Here is a 19458-nt window from a genome sequence, read left to right as displayed (position 1 = left end):
TCCAGTCATTCATGATAGAAAATTTATTTTTTAACATTTACAATGCACCGCTAGTCAATAAAAAAATAAAATTGTATATTTATAAAAAAAATATATTGAAAGTTAAAATAGTAAATGTGTGTAAAAGTTTTATAAATATTAAAATAACAGTGTCGTTTAAGATATATCTAATATATAAGAGAGAATCTTGTGATATACTGATAAGAATATATGAGTCAACAAAGAAAAATAAATAATATATATTAATAAAGGCTGATATAGATTTGTACATGTTGAAGTTACTGTCTGTTTGACCAATTTTATGAATAAAGACTTGATGAAGAAAAAGAAAAGTGTCTTATCTACCAAAATCTGTGTCATACATAAACCAGAATGAACCTTCTAACTGAACAACTCACGCAGACAAAGAATCCAAACAAAAATCGACATATTCAGGAACAAACATATCTATCTTCCAACACTAACAAGACTGTTAGTAATGGGTGAAGATTGGCCAGAATGATGATGGGGCATCCTAATGGCTTGCATGGGAGGAGCACGTTCATACATATCAAGTGGAAGCAGCGGCAATGGTGATTGAAGCTGCAAAACCTTGATGATTTCTGCAGCCTTAGGCCTCTCTTTATCATTAGGATTTGTGCACCACAACCCCACCACAAGCAAACTCCTCATCTCGTTCTCATCAAACTCCTCTTTCAATTTCTCATCTGCAGCCCTCATAACTTCTCCTTCCACATAAAGCTGCCACACCCAATTCATCAAACAAACATGAAACTCACCATCTTGGTATGTCCTCCTCCCACTTGCTATCTCCAATGCCACCACTCCAAAACTGTATATATCTGACTCCCTGCTAGCTCTTCCTCCGTTCACATATTCAGGTGCTAAGTAACCGTAAGTTCCGACCACCCCAGTTCGTTGAGTTCTCAGCCTTGGATCCACCAATTTCGCCATACCAAAATCCCCCACCTTTGTGTTGAATTCCATGTCCAACAACACATTCGCTGATTTTATGTCCCTGTGTAGCACACATTGCTCTGCGTCCTCGTGAAGATATTGAAGCGCGGTTACCACACCTAAAGCAATCTTGTACCTCGCACGCCACTCCAAGATCTTCTTGTTTCCAAACAAATGAGAGTCCAGGCTTCCATTTTGCATGTACTCGAAAACCAACAGAAATTCACCTTCCTCGTGACACCACCCTATGAACTGGACCAAGTTTTTATGGATTAAACGGCTTATTATCCTGACCTCGTTGGTGAAAACTCCCTCTGAATTCTCGAAGTCTGCAAATATTCTCTTCACGGCCACAACTCTTCCCAGGTAACTCAACACACCCTTGTATACCTGCCCCGAAGCTCCTTGTCCCAGCCTTCTTTCGTCTGAAAAGCCGTTAGTGGCATCCACTAGCTCTTTGTACTCGAATCTTCTCGGGATAGTTCCCCTATCCAGATCAAATTTAACTGAAGTTGGACCCTCCTCGTCGTCTCCAACATCATATAACATGCAATCATCCGTTCTTCTCTTTTTCCTTATCAACACGAAGACAAAAACACTCGCCGCCACTAACAGAAGAACCAGAGGACAGAGAACCGCAACTATTAACACAAGCTTTGACCCTTTGTGTTTTAGTTTCACACCCTCATTATCCACGGAGGAATCTTTCAAAGTGGAGTTGAACTCCCACGAATAAATAACATTGTGTTCAGTGTAAAGTCCAGTTGAGGCAGAGAAACCAATATTGACCCACTCTGGAAGAATTTTCTTGAGGTCGATCTGGTAAGACAGGGAGGAGTTGTTGTCGTTGTCCTTTGTGGTTGGTATTCCTTTGAAGGACCAAGCAACAAAGAGGGTTTGAGTGGAGGCGGTGTAGGTGATCAAAGTATGACACATTTTTCCGAGGTTCTTGTCGATGTCAAAGTTCGCAAACGCCACAGAGGTTAAAGAGTTGTCGTCTACACCGACATGTTTCGTTGGGGGATCAGTGGAGCCAATGAAGGTGTCAAACTCCACAGCAAAAACATGGTTTTCAGGGAGTTCGCTGTTGGTGGTGGCGTTGAAGAGGGCAAAGGTGCCACCTGCGGAATTTGGTGGGATCTGGTAGCCAAGAGGAGCAAGGTAAAACGCAAAGCCATCTGCATAAGAGGTCTCAGAGTTGTTTACTCTGTCAATGGAGAAGGTGAAGCGTGTGACAAAGTCGGTGACTACATTGGAAGATGGGTCCCAGAGGTGGAGGGGTTTGGAGTAAAGAGCCCTTCCGACACGAAAATAGTAGCTAACTTTGTTGAGGTCGATGGAGCCGTTGGTTGATCTTCCATCACCCTGGTAGGATATGTCGGACGAGGTTGTTGGATCATCAAAGTTTGTTATGTTGAAGAAGAGGGAATGAATGGGAGAGAAGAAGAAGGTGGTGAAGAAGATGAAGAGAATGAATTGATGATTGCCTGACATGGTTTGATGAGTGAAGATTGAAACTTGGAAAAATGCAACCTTCAACTTGTCAGTGATGAATGAATATATGCAAAAGAAAGGCATCATCGTCACATTTGCTTGGCGTGCTATCTTTTCTTCACATTCTTCCAAAATTAGACTTAGTTTAATGTGGAAAAAAATTGCCAGAAACAAAAAGATAAGAAAAAAACAATAATATAATATGACATTCTAAAAATAATAATATAAATATATATTAGTTGACTTAAAGAATAATACAAAGGCTAACAAAAAGAAAAAAATATATATATATATATATATAAAAAATAATTTACTTTTGCAAGTGTTAATAAAATGTTTTGTTAGGACAAAAAGCTCTGGTCAAATGGGCATTATTCTATGTAAAAATGGAACCACACTTTTTAGATTGGTTTAAAATTAGTACAAGGATATTTTGACAACATTTTAATATTATCTACGTGTCATTTTGTGATTGGTCTAAAATTATTTCACAAACAATAATAATAATCACAAACATACATAAAAAATGTTAAAATGTTATCAAAGTATCATTATCCTTGGAATTAATACTTGTGAAGTGATTCGATTTTGATTATTTTTTTTTCTTTTAAATTTTTTGTTTAATTTAGTTTGATATTGTCTTTGTTTATAATAGTTTGGAAAGTATTTTAAAAAGGGTATCTAGTGATTATGATATTAAATGCATTAATTACTTATCTTAACTATTAATCTAATTATAACTCAATCAATTTTTAATTACAATTATCAAGTTAATTTGTGTTAATCTTTACAAATGTCTTTAATCAGGTTATACATACGTCTAATTGATATTCAAACATATTAGTCATTATTTTTTTATAAAATGATTCGGTTTTATTTATCTTATTAATCATTTTGTTAAATCGATTTAATAATCTTATATCGAAATTAACCGATGCGTCTACATTAAATTGATCAGACTATACATTTTGTTTATCTTTTTTTTTTTCATTTTTCTTGAAAAAAAGTTTGTTAACATTTAATTAGGATATACTATTTTTTAATTATATAGAAGAAGATAGTTTAACTTTTATAATAATCGAGTTAAGTTTAAGATGGCTACTATAATTAATTAACTAATGTTGGTACCAATAAATTAAAACTGTTGTCTTGTATAATTAATCTATATATTGATGCAATGAGAAGTGTTTTATAAATCGATGTTCGACAATAAAAATTATCTCATCTGGTTGGGATGATATTTTATATGCATGTATATAGAAACAAAATATTATATATATATATATATATATATATATATATATATATATATATATATATATATATATATATATATATATATATATATATATATTACATCACATCCAATGCTGATATTTTTAATGCTTAAATAATAAAATTAAATAATAGTTTAAAAAGGAAGTTGTACTTGCTCTTTCAATTCCCTTTTTCTTCAAAAAAAACAGATAAAAAAATAATAATTCATACAAGTTGTATACATCTATTCAATCACAAATTATTAATAAATCTATTAGCTTTTATAATAATTATCTTTTAAAATTTGAGGCAGTGAATAAAGAGTGTTAAACTAAACCTAATATATCGCTTTAAAACATTCTTCAAATTACGGCCCTTTATAATTTTCAAGAACGTTTTTTATGATTTTTTTTTACTGACAAGTGGAAGACTTTGACATAGAAATGGCCTCTCTCTGGTCTTTTTGCTTTGTTTTTTTTGTCAAGAAATTTGAATAGAAACGAAAGTGCAAGGAAGTAGTACAATATAATAATGCCATAACAAAAGTGAATAGCACACCTAATTCAAAGTAGCCAGTGGGATTCCGGGCTTCTTTTCTGACCACAATATTTTATAGCATAAATATACATAATTTTATTGTAATATTATTACATCCATTAAGCAATAAAAAAAGTGCTAATTTATGCACATTGTTAATTGTATTAGAACTTTATAATTATATTTGATTTTATATATAGGCTGACTACTCTTTATACTTTATACATTAGGTATCAATATATATTTATCTTTTGCTGAGAAATAAAATTATTCACCAAAGATTCAATTTGTTAAAAGATACAGTTTTTTGTGTTGAACCAAACTTTCATTGCTCTTTCTGTTTAATTTTGAAAATAAATTAAACTTTAAGTTATAATGTATATAACTTTGGTCAAAAAACTGCCGCTAGGTAGTTAAATAAATAGGCGCCACGTTTTTCAATAGGGCGGTCACACCTCATCATAGTTACCACGTAAGTTCCTACAATAAGTATATTCTTTTTTGTGTCATTTTAGACTTTGAGTAGACCCACACAAAAATTATAATTTTATCTTATATCATATTATTATAACAAAATATTTTGCTAAAGTTATCATAATTAATCTTTCTAAAAATATCTAATTAGTCATTTTCAATGAATTTTATTTCCAATCAATCACATTTTTTCGGTTTACAAGATTTAAATATAAAACTATACTTAAAAATATCATGAGCAATTTTGTTATCATCAATAACGGTTAGCATCAATGAATATGGTGTTAGGAGCCAAGAAGTATGTTAAAATTAATTTATATACAAATTTAGAAAAATATATAAAAATTATTTTTAAGATATATACATGTATATATAAGAAAGAGAGTGGAAGATGTCAACTTGACCACCTGAAAATACAATTGATAATTTATAGAAACGTCATATAGGTAAAACATAAATAACCGAAAGTCATAACTGAATCCTAAAAGTTTAAAACGATTTTTTTTAAATTTAAGCATTAATTATATATTAAATAATATGAAGAGTATAAACTACTTAAGTGTCTGCACGTAACTTATTCTCTCTTATACTTGCAATCAAGCATATTAATAAACTAAGAAGTATTCTAAGCCATCACGTTAACTTCTTAGTAAACTATCATATTAGTAAAAATCCACTATTATTTCTTATCATAATATGAACAGTTTAGGCAAAGAAATATTTCAAAATAGTAAATATATATAAGCAAAAAAAAAAATCCTATTATTTAAATTCTCCAGCTTAATAATTAAAGTATTTTTTGTTTCGTTCACTTTCAACTAATTGTATATTAACAGTTTTTGTTTTGAAGTTTGCTAAGGTCTTCTTCTTTTGCTAAGGTCTTCTTCTAAGGTCTTCTTCTTCTTCTTCTTTCTTCTTCTTCTTCTTCTTCTTCTTCTTATTATTATTATTATTATTATTTTTATTATTATTATTATTATTATTATTATTATTATTAACAATATAATTGACAATGTTTCATTTTGAATTGTTCATTGGTGTATCAATTTATACCAGGATAGATAATGTGCATTTGTTACAAAAGATTGATTATCTTGAATGACTAAATTAAGGAACAAGATGGTGGATAAAAACTAAAGAATATTGAATGGTCCAAAACTAAGAAAGAGCAATGCGAAAACTGTTGTATGATGTGATTTGACAAGATACAATTACCCAAATAATTCATACTATTTTTAACACAAAGTTTGGTCTTTTATCATTTCTAATGCAATAATATTCAGTGAACATTCTTTAAAAAAAATGTAAGGTCTGCCAAATTAACACCAACTCTTCTGAAATGGCAAGTAAATGTCGTTCAAAAAGACCTTGTATGGTGGAAAAGTATGGATCAGTTTTTTTATCGATAGAAACATTTTTTTTCTACAGGAAAGTTTTATTTAATTAAATTTAAACAAAAAAAAAACAATTTTAAGTTACATGGCTAATCCCTGCGGTTCAATGTAAACCAAAATATTAAGTAAAACAACTTGAAAAAGCTTGTTACAAGAAAATAAAATATTCCTTGGGAGAAGAATGCATGAAAGATCAGTGTGCACCAATAATTCCTATTTACAACTAGATACTTTCTGAAATTTGTTGATCGTGATCAAAACATTATGCACAGGTACACCATTCATAGTCCCCAAAAAGAATAAAGGAACTGTTATTCTTCTTAGGCAGCCCTGTTTGTCCTTGTCCCCCACCATCATTGCTAGAGTGTAATGTAAGCACTGGACTTTGGATCATGGCCATTGATATGAATCCACCACCTACAAAGACTTCTTGACCAAGCTCCATTTTGCTGCATCATTGAAATGAGGAATCAGGAAACAGTAAAACCTGACAGTGGATCACACCTTAAAAGCCACTTTTGCCAATTAGCTACTGTTTCTTTATGAACACACAGACTACAGTCATATTAAGTAAAATGCCTCACAGAGCCTTTGCACTCGGAGGCATAACAATGAATACAATAAGTCCCCAATGCAGCACAGTAAACAAGGAGACTCTTGATTAGTTGAGAGTTTCTAAGGAAGGTGGGTGGATATGTATTATATAGTACATTGTCCTAATGTTGTTGAGCTAAGGGAAATGCCCTGCTGAAAAATTAGAGGGCAAAACTATATTGGATTATATTATATTTTAAGATTTCTATCATTCTTCAAATAACCAAGAGCAGTTCAAGTCCAAGAGCATCATCACATCATGACTTGCTCTTATATTTCCTTTGGGGTTTCAAATCAATCACAATCACAGTGATGTTATCTTTGCTTCCTTTCTGAAGTGCACGGTTTGATAGGTATTCTGCTGCTGCTTGTGCAGCAGGATCAACTCCCTCTCCCCTTTCTGACGATGGTTGTTCCAAGCCATTTTTCTTGTACCAGAGAACTATCCGTCGCCGGGCCAGGTCACACACCTCTTCGTTCGTCATCACATCCCACAGACCATCACTCGCCAGAATGAGACACTCGTCTTCTTTTGTGCGGGGAAGAAACTTAACTTCTGGTTCTGGAATAATCCATGGCTTCAAATATCTATCACCTGAAAATCACAGCAAGGATGAGCACAAATAATTTCTGTTGCTTAAAAGTTACAGGTTTCCTAGTTGCATAGACATGTTAGCTGACCTTTTGCATGACAAGACATATATTAACTTGTAAAACAAAATTGATCTAACTTTGTGCATTGTAAATTCAAATATAAACAAAATTGGAGTACATGGGTCCTCTTAAGAACTTTGGTGCAGTATAGACTTTAAAATTTTTTAATACAGGGACAAAATTTTGATATGGGACCACTATTACAAGTAAGTGGTGCCAAAACCACTAGCAAAAAGAGAGTGATACTGTGCTAACATAGTTTCTAATAAGATATACTCAACTTTTACAATAACAGATATTTACATAAAACAATCAGGTAATTGTGGCCAATCAGATATTCTCTTTATTAGAAATAAATTTTTTTAAAAAAAAAACAGGCTTTTACTTAGTCAAAGTCCTAATTTATCTCATAAAAGAGCAGCATGAAAGGGAGAGGTTGAGAGAAGGCAATAGGGTTAATACTTCAAAAATTGTCTCGACCCCTTCGGCCTCATATAACAAAACAATTTGCCTATACTAGTACATTTCCCACCACCTTATTATCTGAACAAGCAAAAATAATCATAATCTCTTACCAGACACAAGTCTTTCAGTTATTTCAACTATACTAATAATATTCAAGCAATTACGTCTGGACTCTGAACATTTGAATGCACTGCAATCATCTTTGGCTTAGACTTAACAAAACCTTAAAAAAAATGGTATTTTGATAGCTAAATATATAACACGTAGAGAAGCTTATAGCACCATGATTTGTAGCTTAGGTTCAACAGGACATATTTTCAATAATTGTCACAGATTGACAGCAAAGGGCTAAGTTCAGAAGTTCTAGAGGAAACAGGATGGAATCGGAAAGTTTTCTTCCCTGTACTTGGGTGATTGATAAGGGTATAAAGGGAAAGTTAAACTTTTGTCAGCACAAACATTCATGTATATGAACACCTAAGCAACACAATATAAGTGAAGTTGTAGAAGACCTTTTTTAAATGAATGTACAGATATTCCCTCTCATTATTCCAATTAAGAAGGGAAGAAGTTATTTTCAGAGGGAATAATTCCCCACACATCCAATTCCACTCCATAAATTCTTAAATTTTAAATTATCTTTCAACCATTTCCTGTTCCATCTCTTTCACCATCCGTGATCCAAGCAAATTGTATGGTCCTACAATAATACTGAATACATAAGTACACCTACAATTAATTTTCAGATGATGAAATCCCAAATTCCAAAATAGCTTCCTCGTCAAAAGATGAATAAAAGGATGCTCAACTATTCAGTATTACTGTAGTCTAGGTATTTACATATTTCCAGTAGCCAACAAAATACAAAGGGAAGAAAAAATTAGCATCTGCTTTCTTCATTAGTAAAGTAAGATGATAATGACAAACGCATTGCAAATAAAGATTTCCATGAAACTGAAACTAGTCTGCACACGACACTGCAAATAAAATAAATGCCTAAAAAGTACATACCGATAGACCTTGACATTGCAAGAACACCAAATACACGATGACCATTCCATTGAATCACTTTTCCTCCAGCTGCCTCGATTCTTGCATATTCATCAGGTCGGTTGGGCTAACATATCACAAATCGAATCACCTGTTAAAATTTTAGAATATTAAAGGAGATAAGTAACTCTAAGTGGAGTAACTTACTTTATGGTCCACCGATAATGCAATGGGTTCTTTGCCACGACATAGAACCGCTCTTGAATCACCACAATTTGCAACTATGATATGAGATGAACAAATAACAGCAACAACAGCAGTGGAACCAACAGTTTCTGGGGCAACAGGTTCATTATCAACTTTCCCTCCAACTTCAGCATCAACCTTTTTGAAACAATTGGTTAAAGCTTTTTTCCACTGATGTTGACAACCTTCCTTCATACTTCCACTGATTAGAGCTTCCTTGAAAAATTCTATTTCCTCGGACAAAGCCTTGTGGATACGATCTTGACAATACTTTGCAACCTGAATGACGAAAGCATGCACCAGATGAAGGCTATTACAGATAAAGCTAAAATCATTGAACACAAGAATCATGGCGATAAAGAGAAAAATTGAATTTTACCTGAGAGCCACCATGGCCATCATAGACTCCAAAGAAATGAGTCGTCTGCTGACTGAAACACTTGTTTATTCCATCAAGCACCCGGTCACCAATTAGCATCTGAATAGGAATTTTCATAAATCGAGGTACAGTTGCAAGTGCATCCTCCATCTCAGGTCTTCTTCCACACACAGATATGAATCCATAAAGTGGGGTATAATCCAATTCAAAAACACTCCGACCAACCATTCCACTCACCCCCTTTTCCTGAGGCAATTGATGAAGAACAGCATCAGAAGGCTTAGGGCCAGTTCTAATTCCATTCTCTTCTTCAAGGCTCACTGCCGCAGCAAGAGGTTCTGTTGTAATATCTGTGTCAACATTTGATTCCTCCAAATCAACTGCCTCGGCAGCAATATTGACAGCACCAATGCTCTTATCTACATAAGCAGAAAATGGTGTCCCAACATCTGAAGTAGCATCGAAACACAAGGACTCCTCTCCACACACACTACTGTTCTCACTGACTGCCGAAAGAGAACATGAGCTATCAACAACCTGATCACCTTCCAATGATAATGAATCTTCCTCAATTTCATCGGCTAACACTTCATCACCAACCAAAGTACTTCTATCTTGGGATATCATATCTAACATAGGACTCTCTCCTTCTCTATCCTGTTTTGCTGGTATAACCTCAGTAATTCCAGCTTCATCCTCTATATTGCCACTATCATCACAATCATCGGAACCTGCAACTGTCTTGGTGAAAACCTTAGTTACAGAATTAGATAACAACCCTGTATCCGCCATCAGCTTAAACCTGGATACATCCATGTGGGGAACTATGGTTGTGTTATCACAGACTGAACAACAATTACCTACTCTTAATGGCACTGCAACCACAAATGACATCTCCTCCATTGAAATCCCTATCTAGGTAGGAAAAAAAGTTACCCTCCCACCCCTCTGCTATCACAAAACCTGTCATACTTCAACTAAATTTGCACCTGCTTTTGAGATTGAATAGGATCTTAGAATGTGAAAGGGTGGCATTTTCCATTCCTAATGAGCCCTACAAGACAAAAGGGGAAGCAAATTCAGGCGATGCAAAGCATGAACTAGCTAAAAGGTGGTGAAAGTGAAATGGGGCACTCAGATCTAGTCAACATCAAAGCATCCCATCTTCCATTTTTGGAAACGTTAATCATAAATAGCTATGCCAATTGCCACAACACCCTTCTCAAGCATTACAACCCCATCCACCTTTGTCAACTCTAATGAGAGAGAAACAGCCTGAAAACAATAATACAAAAACAAAAAACAAAAACACAACCTTTTATCTGCATAAAAACATATTACACCAAACCCCACCAGTTAAAAGGAAACAAATTTCAAAAACAAAGACACCCCTTATCCCTAAACACAAGAAAGAAGAAATGGGTCATGAGAAAGAAACCCAGAAAAGGTAAAGCCTCAAGAATCACAAGGAAACCCTAAAAAGATGACTCCCTTTTCCACATACCACCATTAGTTGCCTGGATCTGAGGCAACACAACGCATCACAGGCGCGCGGGAGCTCTAGTAATAATAATAACAATATTAACATTAATTTAATAATTATTACTTCTACAAAATCAATGAAGAGAAGAAAGCATAAGTGAAAAGAAAGAAAGAAAAAAAAGAAAGAATTAGAAGAATGAAGAGTGAGTCACTACCTAATTTTGTCAACGATGTAGGGTCTCGTTCTTTCTCTTCTCACACACATACACACTCTTTTTTTTCTCTATCTTATTTCTTCCTCTAGCTTTGACACCTGAAACCCATGGATTGATAAAAAAAGGAACAAAGCATCATTAAACAACAAAAGCCAAGACATGGATGTTTATTTATTTATTTCTTTATTTATTTATTCTGTTAATTCTGACCTATTGAACAACAGCAGCTCAGCTATGCATCATTACTTTAGTGTTATGATTTTTGACTCTGTGATCTCAAATTCTGTGTATTCAATTTAGAAAAAAAATACCAATGCTTGCCATCCGGTCCTCATTTGAGAAATGGATTCATAAATTTGATATGTAAGAATTAAATTGAATGAAAAAAATTATGTTAATAAATTTGAATGAAATTATTATTCAACTTATGTTATAATTAAATTGAATGAAAAAAGTATGTTCATAAATTTGATGACATGATTGATTCTTATCAGATTTTTTTAAAAACAATTGCAAATTAATAGAAACATTATTGTTTGATAAGATAATCTGTCCTCGAACAAAATATAATTTATTAAAGCGAATTTTTTTCAACTATTTTAAATTTGTTTATCATTATGGTAATTAGTTACAAATATTTTATATTGTAAAATATAAAATATTCAGATTCAGACAATATCAATAATTAAATATTGTTGTCCATTAAATTATGTTGTGTCAAATTAAACAATTTTGAAATAAGGTGATCTCTCTTAAATATTCCAAATTTGTTATTAATATGCACCACAAGAAAATTCATAGATAGATAGTGATCAATTTTAGTAATTAAAAATAATTAGTCATTGTATAATTTAAATATTAATTTATAAATTAAAAGATTGATAATTAAAATAGTTTATATTATAAATAAAAAATATAATTGGCTTCCAAATTAGTAATTAAAATAACTTTTATTATTAATTATTATTTAAAATAGTTCACTAGTATTATCTGTCAAGATTTCATTAACCAAATAAATCAATGTCTAAATTGATTTTTAATTAGAAAATTGATTTCTAAACATATTTTTTTTCATTAAAATAGTTGTTATCTAAGAAATTTTTTGTAGTGATGTATTTGTATGAATTTACTTAGGGTTATTTGAACTCATTTAAAAAGAAAAAGTGTTGAGTTTTAAAGTTATGAATTTTTTTCAATTTACTATGTGAACTTGTATTTTTATAAGATTATATTATTACGTTAAGATAAGTGTTTACCATGCTAAAAACAATAATTAATAGTTACAATTATTCCCAACAATTTTTCTATAAGTAAAACTCCAAGGATGATTGTGACTTAGTTGACATAATCTCTATTATGAGATAATTGATGTAACTTGTTGTAATCTCTTCTTTAGTAATTATTTTCTTGAAAATTGATTTTACTTTGACATGAATATTTTGACATAATCAATGTAAACCGTAATAATTTCTCTTTAAGCAAGCAATTGTTGCACTAGTAAGGGAAACAATTTGTTTAATTATGACTTGGTCTGATCTTTGCACAGGACAATTGATGCAATCTTAAACAATCTCTTCCTCAATAGTTGATTACTAGAAATTGAACTTGTGATCTTTGATACCAATTCTTCACGCATTTTCATCTTTAAAATGCTTGAACACAACAAAATGGAGTTTGTAAGTATTGAATATAATGAAAATCTATGTATGAAATTAATTTATCTTATGTTGAATATATAAACTCTATTTATAATAAAAGAAATATGGGCTAACCCAAAATATAAATAAGAAATAATAACAAACTAACCACAGATAAAATATTTATCTAAGATATCTAATAATATAATATATATAACATTATCCCTCAAGTTAATGCATACAACAACCTTTTACTAATATAATAAAAAAAAACTTAGTGAAAATATCATGTTTCTACACTCGATTGACACCAAATTGTTAATGATTTGTGAAGACAACATAAAAGATGAAATATCAATATAGGAGGCTTTTCCCAAGCAACAAATCAGAAAGGTTGCTCCATATAAATCATTTCTTGTAAATCCTCATTGAAGAATGCATTGTTGACATTTAGTGAATAAAGAGGTCATTATTGAAGAGTTACCATGACTATAAATAAATTAACAAAAACCATCTTTTACATAGGAGAAAAAACATATAGGGACGAGTCAAAGACAAAAGAGAGGTCAAAAGGGACCGTGGACGAAGCCACAAATGAAAAGGAGAGAGAAAACCTAAAAATTCGAGATTCTCTAATCAAGACACCTAAAAGAGGAAAAAGAGCGACTTTGATGCTCTGAATAACTTCTTGAGAGAAAACGAGATGTGCGTGTGACGAAAAAAAAGGAGCACATCCACAAATTAGAAAAGGGCTGAGAGAGCGTAAAACTCTAATGAAGACGTCGTTGAAGGCACGATGGTCCTCTGGCTGAGACGATCAAAATCGTGTGGTTGTTGGTCGAAAACTCTTGTAGTGGCAATAGACAATGTTACTGGTAACAACGGGTGCAAGCAACAATTTTTTTCCCTAAAATAACCTTAGACTCTTACCATGCTCAATATAGTGAAAAACTATATATAAGATTAATCTCTCTTATGTAGATATACAATAGAGTGTTCTACTTATTATAGAAAAAAATGAGTTAAGCCCAGAATATAAAATAAAGAATTATAACAAACAAACTAAAAATATTTTTGATACATCATAATTTCTTTATTTTATTTCTTTAAGGTTTAAACCCTCGGATGATCCTCAAGTTTGTTCGGAAATCTCAAGTGGGTCTTCATATTTGAAACGGTCTCAATTTGGTTCAAATATTTGTAAAATTGAGCCAATTTTGCCCTAACTGTTAAGTTGTCACTAACGGCTTTAAAAGGAGCTGACGTGGTGCACACTTAGTCTGCTGATGTAAAACTATTATATTATGTGGAATTTTTTATTTAAATTATCAGTGTTTGACGTGGCACAAGACACCTTCTGCTCTTACACTACCGACACTTCCACTGTCTATGACCTTGTTGCCGTCGTTCTCCTGCTTCTCAGCCAGGTCCTCCTCAACGTCGTCCTCTCCTTCATTGTCTCCTAGTAACTCTTAATCAGGTGTTGTGAATTGATTGAACATTTTTCTACTAAAGGATAAAAATGGGTAAAGATTGGAAATTGTTTGGTTTTTTTTTTTTGAAATATTTGTACTATGAGATCAGGATTACTTTTCTGGGTAACTATTCACCTTCGTCTCCTTCATATACGCAAGAGTCTCTATAAGAATCCAGAAACAATAACACCTCTGTTCACCTTTCCCTTCTTTCTCTCTCCTCTCTGGAACAATAATACCTGTCATATTTCCCACCCCACCTGCCAAAACCATTTTTATTCATCAAAATCTCAACATCGAATTCTCAAACCACACATAAAGCTTAAACATTTTGTTTGAAAAATAAGTCTAAAATACTCTAATGAATTCATAATAGCCTTCCTTTTGCACACGAACACCGATCTCCACTTCTCCCCCTTTGGGACCTTTTCTTCCACGACACCCCCTCCAACCTCTTCAACATCTACATCCACACTGACCCCTCCGTCAACATCACGCACACTCTATCGCCGCTCTTGGCCAACAAATTCATCCCCTCCAAACGCACACCTTTCGCGCCTCCCCCACCCTCATCTCCACCAAGTGCCGCCTCCTCGCCATTGCCCTCCTCGACGACCCCGCCAACACCTACTTCCCTTCTCTCCCAGCACTGCGTCCCTCTCTCCCGCATCAGCATCCGCCTCAAGTATAAATCTTTTATCGAAATCCTCTCCTACGCTCCCAGGCTCTGGAAATGTTACTCCTCCCGCGGCCGCTACGCCTTGATGCCCGAAGTCCCCTTCGAAAAGTTCCGAACTGTCTGGCTCCCAGTTATTTGCCCTTGCGTGCCGCCATGCTCTCCTCGTCGTCAAGGACCGAACCTTCTAGAGGAAATTCAAGGCTTATTTTACTTTTTATGAAAAAAAAGGAAGAAAAATATAAAATAACACGTAATCAAACAATACACGTCAACATATTATTTGTGCACCACGTCAGCTCCTTTTAGCGCCATTAGTGACAACTTAACGGTCAGGGAAAAATTGGCTCAATTTTACAAATATTTGAACTCAATTGAGACCATTTCAAATATGAGGACCCACTTGAGATTCCCAAACAAACTTGAGGACCATTCAATGGTTTAAACCTTTCTTTAATTAAGTCAAACATGTAAAATTTCAAAGTTATTCTTAGTCGCGGTAAATAAGCAAAGAAACAATGAAATAATAAGAAAGAATGCAAACAAAGGTAAAAGTCATTGAATAATTTAGTGAAAATGTTCATAGAATACACATTTATTTTTATAATAAAAAATGCTCAGAGTAAAAATTTATTTTTGTAATTGGACATTATAAAACAAAGAATGATATGTTTTTTTTTGGCAAAGACTAATACTATAAAAGTAAATTTTGTTATTATGAATAATATACTCCCGTCTAATATGATATGTAGTTTAATTTTGCTAGGTTTTACCTGTTTGAATTCATGTACTTGAAATAAAAAACGTGATAAAGTATCAAACAACAACAAGAGTAAATAAATAAAACGAGAAAAATAAAAAAAATACATAAAAGTAATAAGAAAAATATACTTCAATGAAAGATGATAAGAGAAAAAAAAGTTGAAAATATAAAGTTTATACCATTAATAAAGGATGATAAGTAGTTTTTAACAAAATCAATTATAATTCGATCAATATAACAAAAAAAGGCTAAAAAATTATTTGACTTGCAAGTAATATCCATTATACAATAAAAGGCAAACATATATTAAAATAGCTTCTTTTTTTTTTAGTAGCGTATGTATGAGTAAACTAAATGAAAAAGGTGTATTTGATAAAAAAAATACAGATTTAAGTTTTATTTTGTACATTATTCTATTTTTTTAGATAGTTTATTATTTGAATTAAAAAATAATATCATATATTTTTGTATTAAATTAGTCTATTGACCAGAATGTATATTTTTTTAAATAAAAATGACAAAAAAGACTAGGCACAACGAGCTAGCTCGTTCATCTTGGTTAGCTCAACCAGTTGGTCCCTCCTAGTCAGTTCGACCAGTAAGGTCACACATTAGATTATTTGTCATGTTAACCTGGTTATGTAGTATATCGTGACCAAATTGATAGTTAATTCTATCCATGTAACTCATTTCGATCATTCATTCAACTCGTTTATTGCAGTCAGCCTAACCATCTTGTCTATCATGACCAACTCAACCAAATCAGCCAGCCAATCCATCTTGACCATCTCATCATCTAATTCATCTCGACCATCCTAGTCATTAGGTTCATCCCGTCAGGTCAGTCTGGCAAGATCGGTCAGTCTGTCCATCCTGATCATTTAGCCAATTCAGTTCATCCCCTCCATCTTAACCATCCCGACCATCTCTGTCAGTCCAACCAATCCACATTAAGAAAACTAAAAAGTCCAACCAATCCACATTATGAAAACTAAAAAATAAAACTAAGAAGGACAATATAATAATAAACCAAAACAACTTTTTAGAACTATGAGATGGAAAGAAATCTTGTTAAAAAATACCTAACCTTCAAATACAAAAGAAGAAAAAACCTTGAAAAGAAAAAGAAAGAAGAAATTGGGACCAAACAAGAAGATGATAAAAAAATAATGTAGGAAAAAGAAGAAAAAGTGGAAATTTTACGTGGAAGAAAATTTAAGTGATAAAAGAGCAAATAACTAAAAACCAAAAAAGTTTACAAGTTTCATGAAATTAAACTGCCTCATTTTAGATAATTTTTCATGGCATTGTTTTTCTGTATAGATATTGATGAATAAAATTGAACTTTTTTTTCTGTTACAAATTTTTATTTTGGTGGAGACTATAAATTTTACTTCAACGATGGTGGGTCTCAATATTTTAATAGACCCATGCACCCTAAAATCCTTCGGCCCAATTCATGTCATTCATTGGGCTTTTTCTTTCTTATCGCTAATTATACCACCGTATAATTCGAAAAGACTAATATATCCTCGCTTATCAAACCATGCTCTTATCACTGTTGGAGAGGAAAAAGAGCAAAAATAAAAAAGGAAATCTCATTTTAAAAAAAAAAGACTTATTTCTGAAAAACGTTTTCTAAAATGTATTTTAAGGGGCAACATCATTGTCATGGAAAGTGGTCGAACAATTTTTTTTTAATACTTCTTGCATGAACATATTATTTATAAATATATTTAAAAACTTAAATTGATTTAACGAATAGCAACAAGATCATATTTTCACTCTATTTTAATACATTCCACTTCATTTACCTTAAAATGACTCTTTCAGCATTATAAACTCTAATGATCAAAAGTTTGTCTAGTTTACCATTTCAAACCTTTAATACATCTATTTTTTTACACTAAAGGAAGAACAAATTCAATTTCTTGATTGAATTATTGATGAGATACTTAAGATATAACTTTTTGTTTTCAGACAATTTTTTTTGTTTCATCTTGGAGAAGTAGTAATGTTATGATTTTTTTTGTTAAACAAGAAAATAAAAAAAGTGCATTTAAGGCTTCACAGGAACATCATTGAAATATTATCATTCTATAGTTCATTAATGGTTTATAATTTACATTTCATCTTCGAAAACTTGCTGTGTATTTGGAGTTTCCCTTTTCAATTTTTTTTTGTTCTTGTGGTGAATTATTTTTTTAATACAATGGTTGAAGTGGGTTTGCTGAATTTATTTTTTATAGTTATGATATCTTTATTTTAGTTAGCTACTAGATACATAATGGATTTGAAAATAAGTATAGGTTATAAATTTAGACTTTCTTGGAATGGGAGAGCAATAAATGGGATAAAACTAAGTTGGTAGTAGAAATAAATAAAAAATAATATAGAAAATAAAGATGATATCATTTTATAAAAAAATAGAGAAGAGACCAGAAATGATAGAAAAATGAAAATATAATGAGTAAACCAGTTTTCAAATAGAGCATATTATTTCTTTCTTTCGTTTTCCTATTCTCAACTAAGTTACATATTAAAACGAATAAGTTACACACATATATAAAATGAAAAAAATTATAATTGTAATATTTCAAGTTAGTCAATATGATCTAGTTATGTCTCATTTAATCTTGATCACTTGTAATCCAACAAAAAGATGGTGACAAGAATGATATATTATTAATAAAAAAATACATATTATAATACTCTACTTTGCTAGAGCAAGATAAAAAAAAATCAAAGAATGTATTGAGAAGATAAAAATAATTTTAAAGTGATGAGAATATAGTTACATTTCTTTTTTTATTATTCTCTGAAATAGACATGCACTTTTTTATATAAATGGTTTGAAATTAAAAGTTCATAAATATATATATATATATATATATATATATATATATATTCTAACATATTGATCTTTGAATAAACTTCAAGACTTTTAAGAAAAAAAAAACAAAAAAAAAGTAATAAAAATAATAATTAAAGAAACTTATAAGAGAAAGTTTTGTAAAATTAACCTTTTGGTCTCAATAATTTCACTAATTTAAAATTTTAATTAAAAATTAAATCTTCAGCAATCTTAAGTTGTAATTTTTCTAAAATTAAGTGAATTTGGTTTACAATTAATAACATTGTTTTTAAAAGGTGATTGAATGTTCTGAGTCTGTTGTACTGGATCTCGATCTCAGAAATCATAGGTTTGGGGAATGGTATGTCTACATTTACACCACGTGAGGACGACAATGAAACTTTTTTAAAAATGAGGATGAATTTGACACAATTCAACCAAACTGGGGACAAAGAAGCAATTAAACCTAAAAAATAATGCTAACAGTAAATACATGGGATATATTTATATAACCTATGTTGTCCTTAATTACTCTTTATTTCATTGGCTAAAGTAAGGTATTAGTGTTAGATAGTCATTATTCTTTACTTACAAGATGACAATTGAACTTGTTTTTAAAGATATTGTCTGAACTTTTTTTAATTTTCATAATTTTTATATCAAAGTTTGTATTAATTAGATACACATATAAATATGAGTTATACTTAATTTTTAAATTAAATATAAGGATAAAAATTAGTAAGTGTATAATAGCAACTGCTTCAATTCTAATACTCGTTTTCAATCACGAAATTGACTTTGTTTTAAATAACTAAAACATCATTAAACTTTTAAGTAACTTAAAAAACTTATATTAGTTTTTCTTTTATTTTTAATTTTGTAACTTGTTGATAGGATATATATACATTTAATCAT

General features: G+C 31.5%; 1 protein-coding gene and 1 pseudogene across 4 annotated transcripts; both read right to left on the bottom strand.

The window, feature by feature from the left end:
- Positions 1–213: 213 nt before the first annotated feature.
- LOC148204894 (L-type lectin-domain containing receptor kinase IX.1 pseudogene) lies at positions 214–2679 on the bottom strand (annotated as a pseudogene).
- Positions 2680–6210: 3531 nt separating this feature from the next.
- Positions 6211–11290, bottom strand: LOC124823807 (protein phosphatase 2C 50-like). 4 transcript variants are annotated; one of them, XM_047296110.2, is made up of 6 exons: positions 11139–11290; positions 10946–11001; positions 9442–10716; positions 9024–9341; positions 8838–8943; positions 6211–7302 (listed from the first exon to the last, which is right to left on the bottom strand). In XM_047296110.2, the coding sequence occupies exons 3-6, from the start codon at positions 10342–10344 to the stop codon at positions 6965–6967; spliced, it is 1665 nt and encodes a 554-aa protein (XP_047152066.2). In that variant the 5' UTR covers positions 10345–10716; positions 10946–11001; positions 11139–11290; the 3' UTR covers positions 6211–6964. The 4 variants fall into 4 exon arrangements, with proteins under 4 accessions (XP_047152066.2, XP_047152067.2, XP_047152064.2 ...); XM_047296111.2 differs by having other exon boundaries at positions 9442–10495; XM_047296108.2 differs by having other exon boundaries at positions 9442–11001.
- Between the last annotated feature and the right edge of the window lie 8168 nt (positions 11291–19458).

Source organism: Vigna umbellata, chromosome 1, assembly GCF_029865625.1.
Source record: "Vigna umbellata cultivar VRB3 chromosome 1, Vumbellata_1.0, whole genome shotgun sequence".
Lineage (NCBI taxonomy): Eukaryota > Viridiplantae > Streptophyta > Magnoliopsida > Fabales > Fabaceae > Vigna > Vigna umbellata.
Note: the sequence above shows the minus strand (reverse complement) of the source record. Positions and strands in the feature narration are given on the sequence as shown.

Bases quoted from the DNA above. Each gene is read 5' to 3' on its own strand.
- LOC124823807 (XM_047296108.2), bottom strand. From the start codon at position 10,344: ATGGAGGAGATGTCATTTGTGGTTGCAGTGCCATTAAGAGTAGGTAAT. The intron at 8,944-9,023 runs GTAAGTTACTCC...GTGATATGTTAG, and splicing joins CATTATCGGTGGACCATAAA to CCCAACCGACCTGATGAATA. The intron at 7,303-8,837 runs GTATGTACTTTT...TGTGATTTTCAG, and splicing joins TGCAATGTCAAGGTCTATCG to GTGATAGATATTTGAAGCCA.